Raw genomic sequence first — 20,196 nt, forward strand, 5'->3', positions numbered from 1 at the left:
TGGACCAGTCCGTTGGTCTATTAAGGCCAGTATTGTCTACAAGAGATGGGCACAAACTGGGAAAATGTAACGAACTGCAATTCGTGGTTTGTTGTTTTTCACGAACTTCCCCCAATTCATTAACTGGTTCATGGTTCATGGTTTGTCTTCCTTTTGCCAACCTCCAGGTGATGGGACACTTATTCACCGCTTGCTACAAGCTAGCAACCAGAAGGAGAGCTTTCAGACAGCTCACGCTGGCATCACCCGATGCATTGGGTGAAGTTGGTGCGGGGTGTTTGAAACTGACAGGTCCCCTTCTCCTTCCATGAGCGAGCAGCCGGAGAAAGGAAACTTTCAAATGCCCCGTGCCGGATTCGGTGCAGCACAGGGCATTTGAAACTGAAAGCACCCCTTCTACTGCTTTCAAACTTCTCCTCCTGCTGCTTTTTTCCCCCAGGAGAGGGAGAAGAGGGAACCCTCCTTCCCCTCCCATCGGGTAAAAAAGCTGGCGGGATGGTAAGTTTGAAATCAACACTTTTCTCGCTGCTTGCAAGCAGCGAGAAAAGTGTTCCTTTGAAACTGCTCTTCTGATCAGGTGTAAAAGCCAGTGGGGCAGTTTCAAAGGAAAAGGAACTGGAAAAGAAACCAAATGAACCAGCAAACCAGTTCATGGAAGTTTGTGAAAAATGTGCAACCACGAACCGGCGTGGTTCGTGACAAACTTCAGTTCATATTTCAGTTTGTGCCCATCTTTGTTGTCTACTGAGACTGGCATTGTCTCTCCAGGATCACAGGCTGAAGTCTTTAATGCCACTGATCCTTTTTACTGGAGATGCTAGAGATATTCATTAGCTTGAAATAAAATTTTCAAAATTCCAATTTGTTACAATAAAAGAATAAATGTAAAAAAAATTTAAATAAGCGAAGATGAAAAACTAGTGAGTTCAGGCAATAGTTCTCAAACCTTTTGGAGAGGGCCCCAGATCTAGAATCTTGCAAAGGAAGTCTGTACTACGCCCGTATCAACATAAAAAGCAAAAGCCTCATATCATTTAACATTGTATTTTAGTGTGTGACTTCCGGTTTGGGATTAATGCCGATCTGACGTAGCCTAAGGAGTTGGGCTATCCAAGTTACTGTTTTGGGCAAGCGAGGTGCTCGATCACCTGCTACCACCCCCCCCCCCTTCAGGGAGAAGGGGGTCCAGAACGCTATGCGGCCCTGAGAGCGTGTGGTCTCGGTGGCGGGGGTGGGTGGGTTCTGAATCAAGGAATCTCCCCACCACCTTGAGGTCCCCTCGGAGAAGGGCGAGCTACTAACTCTGCAGTATCTTTGGAGTCATTAAATTGGCATAAGATCGTCAGAAATCAAGCTTCAGTGCTAACTTTGATTTACTGTAAACGAAGGAAACATCATGGACAACCCGAAAAGAGAGCGCAAGGTAAAGATTAATTGGGGAAGAGAGACCAAATTTAAATAACAATTTACAGACTGAACTAAAAAGGAAACATAACAAGTAAAAGATATTGATTAAGAAATTTTCAATTGGACAAGTTTAAAGGACAAAAGAAGTGAAAATAAGTATTGTTTATGCATACCTGCGGTTTTGAGGGAGATAATCGGCGCGGAAGAGGAGGGAGTGTGGGAATAGCGGAGGAAGATATCGCGAGACGACAAAAGTTTGTGGAGTAGAGATTGTTTGGCTAGAGAGGCTCAGACCAAGCAGGAAGAGCATCAAAACATTGGAAGACATGGAAGCAAAACAAACGAAATACCGCAAGAGGATCGAGGGAAATGGAAGAAGGAAGCGGAAGCACGCCATTTTAACTGAGGGAAAGGAAGGCATCGGATACCATAGAGAAATTGCGCCCGACATTTTAGAACCAATTTGAAAGAACTTTTATTTGGGACATTAAAAATGAGTTATATTAATTTAAAAGAGAAAAAAAAGGCAAAAACAGATTTAAGAAAGAGAGCGGACACGTGGTGTTATGACCTTTACTTTCTTTAGGGTAGATTTTTCTTTTAATCTATCCCTTAACCCTCTGGGTAGTCTGCTGCCACCAGGAATATTTTATTCCAAGATATTTTATTTAAATTTTCCCTTTGGTAACGTTCCTAAGCGTCAGGCTCCTTTGTGGTTCTATGTGGCCCTGAAGATAGGAATGGGATATAGCAATGACAGCTACACTGGGATATAACAAAACAAAAATAAACTTTTGTTTAGTCTAGAAGCGTATCGGTTTCATAAACGTAGTTCTCGGTTCTTTAAGTTACTTCATTTACTCTCATTCACACAGCTGGCCTCTCTTTCCCTGACTGAGTGTCCTTTCACAAACATGCTCAGTTCAGGTTCTACACAGGTTATATTTCTCTCATAAACACCTCAACATATTCAAGCAGCATACAGCTAGCCTGCTTTCTTCTGACTGATTCCTTTCTCTCTCTCTCTCTCCTAGTCTAAACTGCATTCACTCATTCCTCTCTTTCACCCCCACTCTTCATCTAGCTCAAACCAAGCATTTAAAGATACATGCACCCATTTCTTGAAATCATTACACGTGGGGTGGCTCCAAGCTGAGCCCAAGAATGACGAAAAAAATAGACAAGGAGTGGCAGGCCTCTATAGATGCAGCGATTATAGGTTTGGAGAAAAAAGTTACGGATGGAAATAGAGAGCTGGGCTAATCAATACAGAAGATGCAAGAAACCTTGGTAAAGGATATAAAGGAGTTAATTAAAGCGGACGAGGCAGAATTAGTTAAGAATATTGATGGAGTTAAAAATGAGCTACAAGCAACAAATAAGATGGTTCAAGAAGTGGAACAGAAGACAAATGATTTGGCTTCCAATTTAAAAGCAGAGAACCAAGTTTTACAGGAATGGGTGGCAGTGATGGAGTGCAAGATAACGGAAAGACAGCTGAGATTTAGGGGCGTGCCAGAATCGACTACGCAAAGTGTGCAAGAACAAATGACAGAAATTCTAGCAGATTTTCTAAATAAACAACCAGAAGAAATTATAGTAAATTTGGATCTGGCATACAGGGTCAATTCCGCCCATGCACAACAAAAGAATCTACCAAGAGACATCATTATCCAACTAATAACCAAAAGGATGAGTGAAGAAATTATTAAGAGTCCTTTTGAAAATCCCCTACCACTGGATGGAAACAGGATCAGAATTATGAAAGAAATACCTAGAAGAATTCTGCAAGAGAGGAAAAAATATAGAGAATTGACACAAAAGTTGAGAGAAAAGAACATCAGATACAGATGGGAATTGCCAGAAGGATTGAGTTTTCAGTTTCAGGCTTTAAGAATCACTATCAAGACTAAACATGAAATGGATTTGTTTTTGTTGGAGAATGATAAAAGACTTTCCCAGAACAGTGAGAAAATAATATGATGGAGTACAAATTAATATCTTGGCATGTAAATGGACTCAACTCACCACAAAAAAGAAGAGCTATTTTTCATTGGCTAAAGAAACAAAATTGTAATATAATATGCTTGCAGGAAATGCATATAAAAGATCAAGATACCAAATTTTAAAAAAATAAACAACTAGGGAAGGAATTTGTTTTGCATCAACAAAACAAAAGAAAAAAGGAGTTGTAATTTATATTAAAGAGAATATGGATTCTAAATTAACCTTTAAAGATGTAAATGGAAGATATGTAGCAGTGGAAAAAAACGGGAATGGGAAAAAGACTTTAGTAGTAGGAATATATGCACCCAATGGAGCTAAAGACCAATTCTATAGGGAAATAACAGAAAAATTAGACCATGACTCATATGAACAAATTATAATGGCGGGGGATTTTAATGGGGTCGTGGACCTCCAAATGGACAGAAAGTTAAAAGGGAGCAAGCAGAAATCAGGCAAACTACCTGATTGACATGATTTGGACAACTAAAGAATTAGCTTTGCGGACAAAAAAAATTGAAATATTGCCAAGAGTGAGTTCAGACTATAATCCTATGCTGTGGAAAGCTATGATGGGACAGAAAAAATGGCGATGGAGAATAAATGAAGACCTATTGCAGAACCAAGAAAATATGGAACATATGAAAAGAGAAAGTAAATATTTCTTTCAAACTAATATAGACCAGGAAGTTTCAAGCCAGATGGTATGGGATACATATAAAGCAGTGATAAGAGGAATTTCGATCACTCTGAATAGCAGAGACAGAAAAAACAAAGAAAAAATGTCAAGAGATGCAAGAGAAACTATCTAAAAAAGAGCAAGAATTAAAGAAGAAACCAGGTAAAAAATCAATAGTGCAAGAAATAAAAATTTTGCAGGAACAGATAAGAGCTGTTGGAAATAAAGAGTTAGAGTGGAGATTGAAGACATTGCAGCAAAAATTATTCGAGGGGTTAAATAAACCAGGAAAATATCTAGCCTGGCAATTGAAGAAAAAAAGAGAAAAGAAAATAATCAGCATAATAATAGAAGATGGGAAACAATTAAAAGAACAGCAACTAATCAAACGAGCCTTCTACAAGTACTATGCAAAGTTATTCCAAAGAAAGACAACAGACTTGAGGAATATTGACAACTATTTGCAGAAAGCAAATCTACCAACTATTTCAACCAATAAGAAAGACAAACTAAATGTGCCTATAACAGTGGAAGAAATTAATCAAGCCATAGATGCAGCCAAGACAGGGAAGGCACCCTGTCCAGATGGAATTTCAGCTAAATTTTATAAAGTAATGAGGGAAGACCTCGTAACAATTTTACAAAAAGTGATGAATGATACACTGCAAGGAAAAGGCTTACCAGACATGTGGAATGAAGCTAATATTGCTCTGATACCAAAGGAGTCACAGGATGTAACGGATGTTAAAAATTACAGACCAGTTTCTTTAATAAATAACAATTATAAAATATTTGCAAGAATACTAGCAGATAGACTGAAAGTTTGGCTGATGGATTTTGTTGGAGAAGAACAGGCTGGATTTTTGCCTAATAGACAGCTAAAGGACAATTTGAGGGTAGTTTAAAATGCCATTGAGTACTATGACAAACTCCCGGACAAGGAAGTAGGTCTTTTTTTTGCGGATGCAGAAAAGGCATTTGATAATTTAAACTGGGAATTTATGTTTGCAACAATGGAAAAGATGGACTTTGGTAAAGAATTTATAGAGGCAGTAAGAACCATCTATAAAAACCAAAGAGCGGCAATATGCATTAACGACGATCTGACGGAGAAATTTGAAATAAGAAAAGATACAAGACAAGGATGTCCACTTTCACCATTGTTATTTGTTATGGTATTAGAAGTGCTATTAAGACAAATAAGAGAGGATGATAATATTAGAGGAATAAAATTAAAAGGCTTTTCATATAAGCTGAGAGCATTTGCTGACAATGTAGTGTTTATAGTGGAAGACCCAGTCCAAGTTTTACCGAGATTATTAGACAAGATTAAAGAATTTGGAGACTTGGCAGGTTTTTACATTAATAAAAATAAATCGAAAATAATAAACCAAAAATATGACTAAGAAGAAACAGCAGGAGCTGATGGAAGTAAGAAAATGTGAGGTGGTACAGAAAACAAAATATTTGGGAATAGAATTAACAGCCAAGAATATTGATTTGTTTAAGAATAATTATGATAAACTTTGGTTACAAATAGAAAAAGATATGTCAAAATGGAACAAATTGAACTTGTCATGGATGGGTTGGATTGCCACAATTAAAATGAATGTACTACCCAGAATAATGTTCTCATTGCAAACTATACCAGTAGTAAAAGACAAAAAAACAGTTTGAAAAATGGCCGAGAAAAATATCAGAATTTGTTTGGGCAGGGAAGAAACCAAGAGTAAAAATGAAGGTACTCTGATGCTAAAGAAAGGGACGGTCTGCAATTACCGAACTTACGATTGTACCACGAAGCAATATGTTTAGTATGGCTAAGAGAATGGGTGTCATTATCTAATCATAAATTGTCGATATTGGAAGGGTATAATAAGCTCTTTGGATGGCATGCATATCTATGGTACGACAAACATAAAATGGATGCAATGTTTCAACACCATTATTTGAGACGAAACATATTTGCGACCTGGCTGAAATATAAGAAATTTATAAATGAAGAAAAACCTATGTGGATTGTTCCAGCGGAGGTGGCAAATCCGAATTTGGAATATAAAGGAGATGAATGGATTACTTATAAAGACCTATTAAAAACTGAAAAGAATGTATTTAAAATAAAAATGAATGAAGAATTGCCATTTAAATATGGATGGCTACAATACCGGCAAATTAAAGATATATTTGAATCTGACCAAAGAAAGACAGGACTTAGAGTTAAAAACTCTGAACTAGAAGAACTTTTATTGGGGGAAGGGAACAAAATAATCTCTAGAGTTTATAAAGTGTTGTTGAAATGGTATACAGAAGATGAGATGGTTAAGGTTCAAATGGTTAAATGGGCAATAAATTGTAATAAAGATATCACAATGGAAGCATGGGAACATTTATGGAAAACACTTTAAAGATTTCAACATGTACTAGTATTAGAGAAAATGGGTACAAAATGATATATAGATGGTATTTAACGCCGAAAAAATTAGCCATTGCTAATAACCAAATATCGAATAAGTGTTGTAAATGTAATGAGCATGAAGGTTCTTTGTTTCCTATGTGGTGGACATGTGAAAAGGCTAGGGATTTTTGGTCTAAGATGTGTGCTGAAATGTCTTTAATACTCAAAAGAAGTCTTGTAAGAAATCCAGAAATGTTATTGCTATCTCTGCATTTAGAGGATATAAACAGTAAAGATAGAGTGCTACTTTATTATATGGTAATGGCGGCGAGAACTTTATATGCACAATATTGGAAATATGAAATTCCAGAAGTTGGAGAATGGATTCAAAAATTGTTGCACATGACGGAAATGGACAAGCTAACGAGAAAACTGAGAGACAGAGATCCAAAAGAATTCATAGAGGACTGGGGGAAATTGAAAGAGTATATGGGAAAAAATGGGATGTTAAAGGGCATTTATGGTCTTTCAAGAACTATTAAATAAGATAAGATGTAGTGTAGTGTAAACCTTTAAAATTAATATTAACAAATAAGAATTAGGATTAGAATTTTGGAAAGGAAAAAGGGGTTGCAGTGCTGTTGGAAGTCAATATAGAAAAAGTGGGGGAGGGGATGGGGAACATATGAGGAATCAATGGGGTTATTAATGGTATGTAATAATATATATTGTGCGTTATCCCATCTAATAAAATTTTTATCAGAACATTGTATTTTAGTATGTATAAATATATAGCATTATTGAGCAACAGGGTGTATTTCATGACAAGTTTAAACATTGTCATTTATGCTTATCAGAGCCTCTACTGCCAGCTCACCCTCTTCTTTCACCTCCCTCCTGGATTTGCTACCCATTTTACCTACTGTTTGAGAACCACTGTTCTAAGGAATTAATTTGTTTGCTTAAAAAATATGTATTCTGGTTGAGCATTTCTTATAGATATATTCTTCTTTGCTAGAGCCATAACCTCACCCTAGGGACAATCTATAAATCATGATGGGCATTCAGAACATCAGGGGACATTTGGGATTTTAGGCAGTCCCTTCTCCCCACTTGCAATAGTTTCTGAGGAACAATTGGGAGTTGTTTTAAGCTGCACAACAAACCCTAAGGAGATAGGCAATGCAATCCTAAGAAGAGTTACTCCAGTCTAAGCCTATTAATTTCAGTGGGCTTAGACTGGAGGAACTCTGTTTTGGATTGCACTGAAAATCTTAGACTTCTCCATCAGTGGAGGAAGCGTTGGTGGGGGATCTACTAATATTGCTTACTTGATGTATGGTAGTGGATTAAAGGTTAAAAATCACTGCTGCAGATACTGTTGCTGCTTTCAGGTGAATACATACTTTGTAGTGAAACTGGTGGTCTTTTTTTGGTACAGTGATCTGAATGTTATCTTCCAAGTGATAGTACAACTTTATTGGAGGTTTCTTAATAAACAACACATGCTTGAACAAAGACACTATACCGTTTGTAGCCTCTGTAAATTGAGTTTATTGAGCACACTCTGCCTCTTAAATAGTGATTTTGGTATGTTCTGGAAGTGTTGAATTTCTGAACTGAATATTTGTTCTTTAGGCAGCTTTTCTAATACCAATTTTGGCTCAGATGATGCAAGATGGAGTTTCTGCAACTCAGTTCAAAGAGCAGCAAGAACCGGAATGTATAATAGTGGCGCCAACAAGAGAACTTGTAAATCAGATCTTCCTTGAATCAAGAAAATTTGCATATGGGTAAGTATTGAAGCAAAATCTCAAAGGTAGAGAGAGCTCCCAGTGTATGTGTGTTTTTGAGAAGCAGTAGTGCTCCTGTGGCACCCATCTGGCAAATGATAAAATATCAAGGATATGAAAAAAAGGGGGGGGGAATCCCCACAAACTCCCCGCCTGCTTGCGGGGAGGGTGGAATATAAATATGATTAAATAAATAAATAAATAAATAAATAAATAAATAAATAAATAAATAAATAAATAAATAAATAAATAAATAAATTTTGTGTGTGTGTGAGAGAGAGAGAGAGTTTAACACGCAAGGCCTGAATGGCAGGATACATATACATACTAAAACTTGCTAAACCATCTCAGAATACAGATGATGGTACAGTGCAATGACCATCATGTGTTGGTCATTGCACTGTACCATCATCTGTATCTTGAGATGTTTTAGCAAGTTTTAGTATGTATATGTATCCTGCCATTCAGGCCTTATGTTTTAAACTTGTTTTTAATCTAAAATGATAAAATATCCCCTGCTGTGTGAGATTGCAGAACATAGGTCAAAAGACCACTATGATACTTTCATAACTTCAGGTTGATATGTAGTTCCATATGGTGGGGAAAGCTGTCAAATTCTTGTGTCCTAAATGAGTAAAATGTTGAATGTTCTGCAGAACTGGAATTGGGGGAGGAGTTAGTTAAATTTGAGTTTGCTGTTTCTGTTGCATATGATCAAAGAAATTGTTATTTGAATGTGTAAACTTGAAGGAAGCAAACAAGCTAAAGCTTCCTATCAATTATTATTTATCAAGAAAATAAAAAATAGTTTCTTCTTTTGAACTTTATGATGATAAAGCTTTCTTGCTTTATCTTGCTTGTTTGAAGTTAGGGCTGTAGGAACTCACAGGATGCCCTTTTCTATAATTACCATTGAGCTACAGAACTTCCCACGAGGGGAGATTGGCACAATCTCTTCATACTTTCTGGAGCAGATTTACTTATCTTTGAAACCACTTCCTTACAGCACTTTTGGGTCCCAACCCACAGTATGGAAAAAAGTGGGTTACAAAGACTCTGAAAGTGGATTCTAGGACAGCCATCCCTAAAAGTGGCCTGTGCCCTTTTTGCACACTTTATTTGCTATTCTTCCTTTGCAGCTTTTTAAATTGGGGTGCAGCCTTACAGTGGCTGGTCACTTTTCTCCATGGTCTGGGACAGAGTGGTGCTCGGGAAGCAGTTGTTTCCATGCTACTCCTTGGTGTGTGGTGTCTTGGAAGGAGTGATACTCTCCTGTATGTTATTCAACATATGTGCCCCTTTGCCCAGCTGGTGCAGAGTTTCTGGTTGGGCTGTCATCAGTACACTGATAACAGCCCAACTTTATCTGTTGATGGACGGCTGGCTGGATGGCCAGATGATTTGTTCAGGACTCTGGAAGCCATGACCGGGTGGTTAAAACAGAGTTGACTGAAGATGAACCTGCAAAGTGGAGGTCCTGCTTCTGGACTGCGGGCTTTCAGGTTTGGGGATCTGGCTTCCAGCCCTTGATGGGGTGCTACTTGATCCGGCACCAACGGTAAGGAGTCTGGGCGTAATCCTGGATGTCTCCTTGTCAGTAGAGGCCCAGGTTGTGGCAGTCTGCATTCTTTTATCTCCGCCAGACCAGGCAACTTGCCGCCTACCTGTCAACCAGCAGCAGTAATCCATGCAACGGTCACCTCCAGGCTGGATTAATGTAACTTGCTCTATGCTGGGCTTTCCTTGTGCCTGATGCAGAAGTTACAACTGGTCCAGAATGCGGTGGTTAATGTCTTGACTGGGACTCAGTCCTGATCACATATAATACCTGCCCTGTGCCAGCTACACTGGCTTCCAGTGGAGTTCTGGGTCAGGTTCAAGGTTTTGGTTTTGACCTTCAAGGCCTTTAGTGGACTGGGACCAACATACCTGTGGGACCGTCTCTCACCCTACATTCCCCGGAAGTTGAGCCGATCAGCAGACAAACAGCTACTGGTAATCCCTGGTCTTGCCTCCACCAGGGCTAGGATTTTTTCGGTCCTAGCACCTACCTTATGGAACTCTTGTCTGTGAAGGCCTGGTCTCAGCTGGGCGTGTAAGATGGAGATGTTCTGCCAGGCTTATGGTGGTTGAGGCAGATGAATCATCCAACCAGCCCCTCGCAGTGCGGGGGAGGGTTATTTATTTTATTTATATTTCAATTTATAAACTGCCCATCCTCAGGGGTTCTGGGCGGTGAACAAGTTACAATCAATACAAACAAGAAAACAACAATTCTAAAATCAACATATAATAAACAATGAAATAAATTAACCCGGTGCAATGGTGGGGAGAGGAAAGAAAGAAAAGGGGGGTATGTGTGAGCCTAGGCTCTGTCTGGGCACTTCTCCTTCAGAAGCCCAACCTCTTGCCCAGCCTCCTGTAGTGCAGCACTGACCTGTACTTGCTGTGGGAGACATATTGCACTGAGCCACTTGCTACCCACCTCTTTGCCAACATCTTCCAATTTCCACATCTCAGTCCAGTGCCACCACACCTTCTCAGTCTCTTGGACCAGGCCTGGATGGTTTGCCATGCGAAGTAAATTTGGACTTGTGGGGCACAATATCAAAAAGGTTGAGAACCTCACAGCACAGCCCTCCTATCTGAGTAAAAAGCCCTCTTAAATAATCCAGTTTTGCATCATTTGTAGAAGGCCAGGAGGTTGGAGCTTTCCTGTCCTCCTTAGGTAGACCATTCCATAATGGGGTCACCACAGAGAATGCTAGTGTATGGGCAGCTGTTGATTTTGCACATGTGCATGGTAGCACCTCCAGAAATTCCTGTTCAGATAAGTGAAGCTGCCGTGGTGAAACGGAGAGAGGCAGTCACGTAAATATGCTGGAGCAAGGTAATGAAGAGTGTGCAATAGCCAATAGGGAGAGCCAGTTTGGTTAAGAGTGTAATCTGGAGAACCAGGTTTGGTTCCCCACTCCTCCACTTGAAGCCATCTGGGTGACCTTGGGTCAGTCACAGCTTCTAGGAGCTCTCTCAGCCCCACCGACCTCACAGGGTGATTTGTTGTGGGGATAATAGTAACATACTTTGTGAACTGCTCTGAGTGGGTGTTAAGTCATCCTGAAGGGTGGTATATAAATCAAATGTTGTTGTTATTACCTTGAATTGAGCTATCTTGGTAGGGATCCAGAGGAGTGATTGTAAAATGGGTGTAATATTCATGCTCCTCCTAGCTCCCAGTAATAAATGAACTGCCACGTTCTGCACCAACTGGACTTTCCTTGTTAACTTAGAGGGGAGACCAGTGTACAGTGCATTACAGTAGTCAGGTCTGTGTTATCATGGCATGGATCCAGGTGGTCAGATTGGCAGTGTTGTGGTAAGGGGCCATCTTCCAGGTTAGACTGGGGTTGTAGAAAGCACTTTTACAGCTGCCTCAACCTGCTTTCCTAGCAGTGGTGTTGAATCCAATATAATGTCTAGGCTCTTAACTGAGGGCAAGGATCAGACGATTGCCATCAAAAATGGAGGGAGCAGTGTCCTTCAAGACAACTTTTTCTATGTTTAGTGTCCAGTAGCACCTTTAAAACTAACCAACTTTATTGTAGTATACGCTTTCAAAAACCACAGTTCTCCCTCTGAGGCGGAGGACATCTTGGATGGTTCCCACCGTCTAATCAGGGAGATAGGAACTAATTTTCTTCCTCTTCCTGTCTGGTGTGTGGGATACCGTCTCTTCAGTTCTGTTCCTGCCTCTAGGGAGAGCAGTCTAGCATCAGACAAGCTCTGCTACTTTCTTATTAGGACTTCAGTTTCACTTTCACTTTCCCATTCCTACTCCTTTGCTCTTCTCTGCCTCTAATCTTTCCTTTGTCTTTCAAGCATTGTTGACTTAAACATTCATAGTTGTTGTGGGTTTTCCGGGCTGTATTGCCGTGGCCTTGGCATTGTAGTTCCTGACGTTTCGCCAGCAGCTGTGGCTGGCATCTTCAGAGGTGTAGCACCAAAAGACAGAGATCTCTCAGTGTCACAGCTGCTGGCAAAACGTCAGGAACTACAATGTCAAGACCACGGCAATACAGCCCGGAAAACCCACAACAACCATCATTCTCCGGCCGTGAAAGCCTTCGACAATACATTAAACGTTCATAGTTCTCTACTGGTCCGGAGTGGGGCAGTCAGGACTGATGGGTAGCTCCTCCTCCGTCTCTTTAGCAGGGTCGAACAAACACGCGATCCTGAGGGGGAGGGGCTCCCAGGCTGCTTCAGTTTTTTCGGCCCTGCTCTGCAGGAAGGAACGAACTTCTTTGCTCCGTGGGAGCAGCGATCCGAAGTAACAGCAAGAAGACCTTTACGAGGCGCGTGCTCGCCGGGGGAAGGAAGGTTTTTCCTCCACCCCCCCTCCCGTTTTCTCCCCACTCAATCCGAGCCGGTTCTGGGGGCGGCTGGACGGCCGCGGAGGCGAGCAGCAGCGCCGACGATCCTAGTCAGCTAGGACCCGGCGTCTGCAGAGGCACAGCAGCAGGAACAGCCGGAGCCGCAGGAGCGCGAAAAGCCTGGCGCGGCTTTTTTCCTTGCAGAAGCCTCCATTCGCGCCAAAAATAGTAAGTGGCTGCTCGGCCCCGCGGAGAGGCCTGGGGGCTTTGAGGAAGCAGGGGGGGAGGGGGAGGAATCTTCCCCTAGGCCCGGCAGGGCTAGGAAGCAGTAGCCTTAAATCACTGCAAGTGCAGGAAGAGGCCAAAGAGGGGCCCTTTGTTCTGGCCAAGTGCTTGATAGTCCCTTCCCTGCACATAAAGTGGGGAGTGCCTGGGCGTTTTCAAGGCTATCGCACCTTAATCCCTTAAGCCCCATTGTTTTTTTAATGGGGGGGGGAACTGGATCCAAAGCAGGCTGTGTGGTAATGCCTGCTTAACCCTCTTTTCACCCTAGGCGGGAAGATTTTGGCGGGAATGACGTCACAGGCCGGGGCAGCAGAACAGAAAGTAACTGAGACTGCCCTTTCTTGTATGGAGTCCCCAAAGTTACCTAGACAAAACTATCCATCCCAAGGGGAAGGTCTGGAAGGGGGGGACCCTGACCTCACAGGCCCACAAGCGAAGGCCAACATCAACATTTGATTTCTGGCTGCAGGCAGAAATCAAAAAAGGGATTGACAATGCAGTCAAAGACCTTAGAGGGCAGCCTGCCTCCCTTAAGAAGGTTAAGCAGCCATCCACTTCCAAGGGGAAAAGGAAGGCAGAACCTGTTGTTCACTCTAAAACAAAAAAGAGCAAAGTAAGGGAATGGCAGGATGACGACTCTAGTGACTTGGATGGCTCTCTAGAGGACTCAGAAACATCCCCTAGATCTTCAGGGAGTGAAGAAGGAGAATTATCGGAGGAGGAGGAAACGGACACTAGCCAGTTTCAATCCAGGCTTTTCCCCTCTGAAATGTTTTCTAAATTACTCACTAAGGTTTTGAGAACCTTGGAGATTTCTCCTTCTGCAGCAGGGAAAGGAGAAACGGAATCTTCCCACCCGCAGGGATTGGAGAGAGCACTGCCAAAGATGGGACCGAAGCTCTCAGGCGTGCCCCTGCCGGCCATCTTCCACGACGTTCTGAAGTCAGAATGGGACAATCCAGCGAAGCCGAAGCTATATCAATCCGTCTTCCACAAGTTCTACGCCTTGAGCCCCGAGGACACCAAGAAGCTCAAACTACCAATTTTGGACGACCCGGTAACCAGCCTGACCACCACGTCGGTCCTACCCATGGACGCAGAAGGGATGCCTAAGGATCCATCAGACAAAAAGATCGAACAGGCATTGCGCAGAGACTTCGAGGCTTCCGCTGTGTCCCTAAGGTCATCAGCTACTGCGTCATTGTTTGCCAGAGCGGCATACACCTGGGCTTCAGATCTGGCAGCCGCAGGCAGAGAGGTGCCAAAAGAAATAAAAAATGAGGTAAAGAAAATAGCCCTAGCAGCAGCCTTCGCAGCAGACGCCACCCTGGATTCTTTCCAAATGTCTTCCAGGGCTATGGGCTTCAATGTGGCAGCACGCAGAAATACTTGGCTACGGAACTGGGATGTGGACCAACAAGCCCGCAGCAGAGTGGCAGCGATCCCATACTCAGGATCCAAGCTCTTCGGAGAGGCGTTGGACAAATATCTAGTCGAAAATGCCGAGAAGAAAAAGGTGCTTCCTTCTAAGAAAAGGGAATCACGTTTCAAGGGAAGACATTCCTTTCGTGATTTCAAGAGATCTGCCAAACACAACACTGACAGGCCTTTCAAGAGCAAGTGGCACACCAAGTCGAGATCTGACACCAGACCCTTCGGTTTTAGGAAGGCGCTCACCCAGCCCAAAGGACACAAGAAAAACACCTCGGCGTGACTATACGATCAGAGGGGAGATAGAGCACATCGGGGGTCGTCTCCAGTTTTTTGCCCACAGATGGAGGCGAACAGTTTCAGACCAGTGGGTACTGGAGACGGTATCAAAGGGCTACTCCTTGGAATTCGAGAAGACACCAACCAGGAGATTCATCCAAGTGCCACGGAGCCAGTCCCAGCAAAAGCACCGGCAAATAGAGGGGGCCATCCATCACCTATTGCAGATCAAAGCGATCGAGCGGGTGCCTTCGCAGTTCAAGAGGCAAGGGGTCTACTCAGTCTTTTTCACCGTTCCGAAGAAGAACGGGGAGATCAGAGCCATCTTGGACTTAAAGTGGCTGAACCTTCATGTGAGATCCAGAAGGTTCAAAATGGAAACGATGAAATCCACCACTGCGGCCATTCAGCAGGGGGATTATCTGGCATCCATAGATCTCTCGGAGGCCTACTTACACATTCCAATTCGCCCCTCCCACAGAAGGTACTTGCGCTTCGCCTACAATGGGGAGCATTATCAATACACGGCTCTCCCCTTCGGCCTGAAATCCGCGCCGAGGGTGTTTACCAAAGTGCTGGTGACCCTGGTGGCCTTCCTACGTCTTCAAGGAGTAGCTCTCTCGCCGTACCTCGACGACATTCTGATAAAGGCGCCATCCCTTCCGGAAGCACACGAGGCAGTAACACGGACCCTATCCTGCCTAGAGGACCACGGGTTCATCGTGAACCGTCGAAAGAGCATGCTGTCTCCATCCCAGAGGATAGTCCACCTAGGAGTGACTGTGGACACGGTACTGGACAAGGCGTTCGTTTCCCCGGAACGACAACAGAAGATCCACGCCCTGACCAGGTCGATTCAGTCAGGCAGACCGGTAGAAATAATGCGGCTGGCCAAACTGCAAGGTATGATGGTCTCCTGCCAGGATACACTCCAGTGGGCCAGATTTCATACCAGACCCCTTCAACGGTTCCTACGTCCTTATCAAAGGGTCATATGCCACAAATGGCACAGGCTTGTGGAGATTCCTCCCTTTCTGTCCAGGGAGTTGGACTGGTGGATAGAGCCGAGCAGATTCATAAAGGGAACACCGCTCAGGGAACCGGTCAGGAAGCAGATGACGACAGATGCCAGCCTGACAGGTTGGGGAGCCCATACAAAGGACAAGATGACACAGGGGGAGTGGCTTCCCGAAGAGAGAGAAGCAAGCATAAACCTCCTGGAACTCAAGGCCATAAAAAACGGGCTATTGGAATTCGAAAGCGATCTCAAGGGCAGTCATGTGATGATTCAAACAGACAACATGACAGCGAAGGCCTATGTAAACAGGCAAGGAGGCACCAGGTCCAAGCGCCTAACAAAGGAGGCGGAACAGATCTTCCTGTGGGCAGAGAAGACTGTAGAATCACTGAGGGCAACCCACATCGCCGGACAACAGAACACCTTGGCGGACTGGCTGAGTCGGAACAAGGTGGAACAATCCGAGTGGTCTCTGAACAGGCAGGTGTTTCTCCAAATATGTCAAGAGTTCGGCACTCCAGAGGTGGATCTCTTCGCCTCGGCGGAGAACAGACAAGTACCACTGTTCTATTCAAGGTACAGCGAACTGGAGGCGATGGGAGCAGATGCACTGATCCAGGAATGGCTACGACGTCTTCTTTATGCCTTCCCTCCACCGAAGATCATCCACAGAGTGATTCAGAGGATCATCGACCAAAGGGCGAACGTGGTTTCAGGACCTCAGGAGGATGTCCGACAGGGACCCATGGACCTTGCCGATCAGGGAAGACCTTCTGTCGCAGGCGGACATTTGGCACCCAGACCCGGCGTCCCTGAGGCTGACAGCATGGAAGTTGAGCATGTCCAACTCCGAGACCTAGGTTATTCGGAGAAGGTTATCTCCACGCTGCTGGCTTCCAGAAGGGGTTCTACCAACAAAAGTTACAATAAAACGTGGAAAGTTTTCAACGATTGGTGCGTCAAGACCGGCCTCAATCCAATGTCGGCGCCTGTGGACCAAATTCTCCGGTTCCTGCAAGACGGTTTGGACAAGGGACTTAGTACCAGCACCTTGAGACGGCAGGTAGCAGCGATCTCGGCCATTAGAGGCACCAAGACAGGTTCGTCTCTCACGTCTCACCCCCACGTCAAGAGGTTCTTGAGAGGAACTACCTTATTGAACCCACCAGAAGTTCATCGCTTCCCGACCTGGAACCTGAACTTGGTGTTGAAAGCACTCACGAGGGAACCCTTCGAACCTATGTGTCACGGGCTGGGCCAGCCCAAGCAGGGTGGTTCAAGTCCAAACCTTAATGGCAGAGTCTGAGGGGAGTTCCAAGAGCAAAAGCCAGGTCAAACCGGTGGTCAGAGCACAAGATAACGCCAGGAGTGAGTCCAGAGTCCAAGAGCAAGGTCAGGTGCAATCCAAGGTCATTTACCGGTAGTGTCAGGTCCAAAAGCAGGCACAGGCATGGGCAAGGTTCACAGAACACGGAGTGGTTGCAGGCAATAGACACGTTGCTTCCACGCCCGGCAGTTCCTCCAGACTGGCTCTTATAGCCAGGCGTGGTTTTCAGCCAGCTGCTGGGGCTCCATCCTGACACTACTCATCATCACTCTCCAGCAGCTGGCGTTGGCTCAAGAGGCGAGCACTGTGCCGTCTCTCCTGCAGTTCCAGTCTCTGGCGCTGCCTGCGGCGTTCCTTGGGCGTGGGTGAGCCTGGGGGGGTGGAGGCTCTTGGCTGCGCTGCACCTGTAGAAGTCCCTGGCTGAGCTTCCCCTGTGGTGTAGGGGCTAGAGGGTGCTGGTGTCTCAGCTGCTGGCTGCAAGCTCTGATCAGCCAGCAGCTGTTGCTCCTGATTGCTGGCTTCTGCTGAATCAGGGCTAGGGCTGGCTACACAGGGCTCCTCTTCTCCTGAGGAGTCCTGGCTGGCTACACGAGGCTCCTCTCCTCCAGAGGAGACCTCACTCTCAGACTGGGCCATGACACCATGGCTACATGCTCTCTAAAGAATCTGACCCTCAAGACGGTTTTTCTAGTGGGTCTTACATCTGCCAGGAGGGTGTCAGAATTAGGGGCACTTTCAGTAAATAGGGACCTGTGCATTTTCCATCAGGATAGGGTAGTGCTGAGGACGGACCCCGCCTTTATCCCAAAGGTTAATTCGTCCTTCCACAGGGGCGAAGACATCGTCCTACCCTCCTTTTGTCCCAACCCTAAGCATGACAAGGAAAGGGAGTGGCACAGGTTAGATGTTAGGAGGGCCCTGAGCTTCTACATTGACAGAACCAGCCAGATTCGCAAGGGGGAGTTCATGTTTGTCTCATTTAAACAAAGCGCCATGGGGGGAAAGGTGTCCCCATCCACACTGAGTGGATGGATCAGGGAATGCATTGGGTTGGCCTACAAGGCTAGGAATCTCTCGCCCCCGGAGGGCATTACTGCCCACTCCCTTAGGGGGACAGCCACCTCGGCGGCTTACAGGTCCTTTCCATCCCTGGAAAAAATATGTAAGGCGGCAACGTGGAAATCAGTCCACACCTTTACTAAACATTACAGGATAGACCAGATGGCCTCGGCCGATGCGGCGTTTGGCCGGAGGGTCCTCCAACATGTTCTAGATCCATAGAAAGCCCGCCCTTGGGTTCACTGCTATGCATACGTCCCATCAGTCCTGACTGCCCCACTCCGGACCACTAGAGAATGGAAGATTTTTCACTCACCGTGAAGCTTCCTTTCTTGGTGGTCCAGGAGTGGGGCAGTCACAATCCCACCCTATTAAGACATGTTCCAGACGGCAGGGACCTATAAGCAAGGGTGTGAGGCAGGAGTGCGTAGCCCACTTTAGTTCATTGGACTATGGTGTAGTTATGTTGTTATAAATTTGACAAGTTTCGAGTTGCCGTTGCAGTTATTTCAAACAGGACAGTTACAGTCTTGGAAAGAGTTCCGGGGGAAATCGTCATGGGCTTGAAAAGGAACTGAAGCAGCCTGGGAGCCCCTCCCCCTCAGGATCGCGTGTTTGTTCGACCCTGCTAAAAGAGACGGAGGAGGAGCTACCCATCAGTCCTGACTGCCCCACTCCTGGACCACCAAGAAAGGAAGCTTCACGGTGAGTGAAAAATCTTCCATTCCTCTCTATCTTCTTGCTGTCCTCTTCTGTCTTACTACTCTCCCTGGCAGACTGAGAGGATCCCTGCAGCCATTTGGGGAAGCTGCCTACAAGATGGACACCAGGGATTTGAGGACAGCTTCCTAGACAACAGAGAGGAATGCTCCCTAGTATTTGCATCGAACACAGTTGGGATTAATGAATCCAGTGCCGACATGCCTCCCGGCTTCTATGTGCTCTCGGCAACGAGTTGGCACTGACATGCCTCTGCGGCTTATGCGGTTCCCGGCTACAAGTCGTTCTCAGAGCCACAGAAGAGCTTCAGAAGGCCCGTCCCACTGAGCGGGAGATGGAAGCATCTGCGCACTCTTGCTCTGCAGTTGGAGTTGGCGTGTTACCTCAGCCCAGGCTTTTAGTGGGAAAAGACACCAGGAATCTCCTCAGCTCCAGCACCACAGTGAATGCACCCATGCCAACCTCCTGGCTGGAGATTCCACAGCAGGCTTTTTCCATTCAGGTCTAGCCCTGCCTTTACAATAGGACCCTTCCCGTCAGATGGGTAACATATGAAGGGCACAAACTTGCCTGTGTCTTGAAGTTTTTAACTTCCTAAGACGAACCACAAGGAAGGAAATATATAATCTCTGCCAGGCTGAAACCTCTGGTAATACCTCCTCCTCCCTCCACGGGTGAGGCTGTGGCTCAGTGGAAGAGCTTCTGCTTTGCCTGCAGAAGGATCCAGGTTCGTTCCCTGTTAACTCCAGTTAAAAATATCAGGTAGATGATGGAAAAAACCTCTTCCTGAGACCCTGGAGACCTGCCAGTCTGAGTAGACAACACTGACCTTGATGGACCGATGGTCTGAGTCAGAATAAGGCAGCTTGTAATGGTTAACAGGCAGGGATCCCCATTGAGCAGGGAGATCACACTCAGAGAGTGTCTGTAATGACAAGGAGAAGGAAGAATTCCTTCAGATGTGGAGGAGGAGGAAATATCCCTGCCAGAACAGTCAGCCCAGCTGTCTGAATCTGAGGTCTACCAGTATTTACTACCTAGACATTCTCAGCCTTAGGGCTGCTGGAATCACCCTCGGGGGAGGAGGACCCTTAGACAGGGAATACTAATCCAGACCCCGGGAAAACAAGAGTCTCTTCCTAGGGAAGGTTCCCCAGAAAGGTCCTCCCATTTCCAGAATATTTTGGGAGAAAGCTCAAGGCTGAGTGGTCTAAACCTTCAGCCAATAAGCAATTCCCTAATGTGGTAAAAAAACAAACAAAAAAACCCCTGTACTCACTAACTTCCTTTGCTATGAGATGTTGCAGGTACCTGTGATCGACACTCCAGTGGCTACACTTAAGTTATCTGTGCTCTTGTCAGAGGATGAGCAAGGATCAGTTAGAGACATCTTAGAGAGAGAGGTCATGCTGAGGAGAGCTCACGA

General features: G+C 44.8%; 1 protein-coding gene across 3 annotated transcripts in view; it reads left to right on the forward strand.

The window, feature by feature from the left end:
* DDX4 (DEAD-box helicase 4) overlaps positions 1–20,196 on the forward strand; it is an 81,488-nt gene that overhangs the window by 34,340 nt on the left and 26,952 nt on the right. For all 3 annotated transcript variants that reach the window (XM_054987674.1, XM_054987673.1, XM_054987675.1), the window contains one exon: positions 8,124–8,278. In XM_054987674.1, coding sequence (XP_054843649.1) covers positions 8,124–8,278 — 155 coding nt within the window. The remainder of the gene's footprint in view (positions 1–8,123; positions 8,279–20,196) is intronic.

Source organism: Eublepharis macularius, chromosome 8, assembly GCF_028583425.1.
Source record: "Eublepharis macularius isolate TG4126 chromosome 8, MPM_Emac_v1.0, whole genome shotgun sequence".
NCBI lineage: Eukaryota > Metazoa > Chordata > Lepidosauria > Squamata > Eublepharidae > Eublepharis > Eublepharis macularius.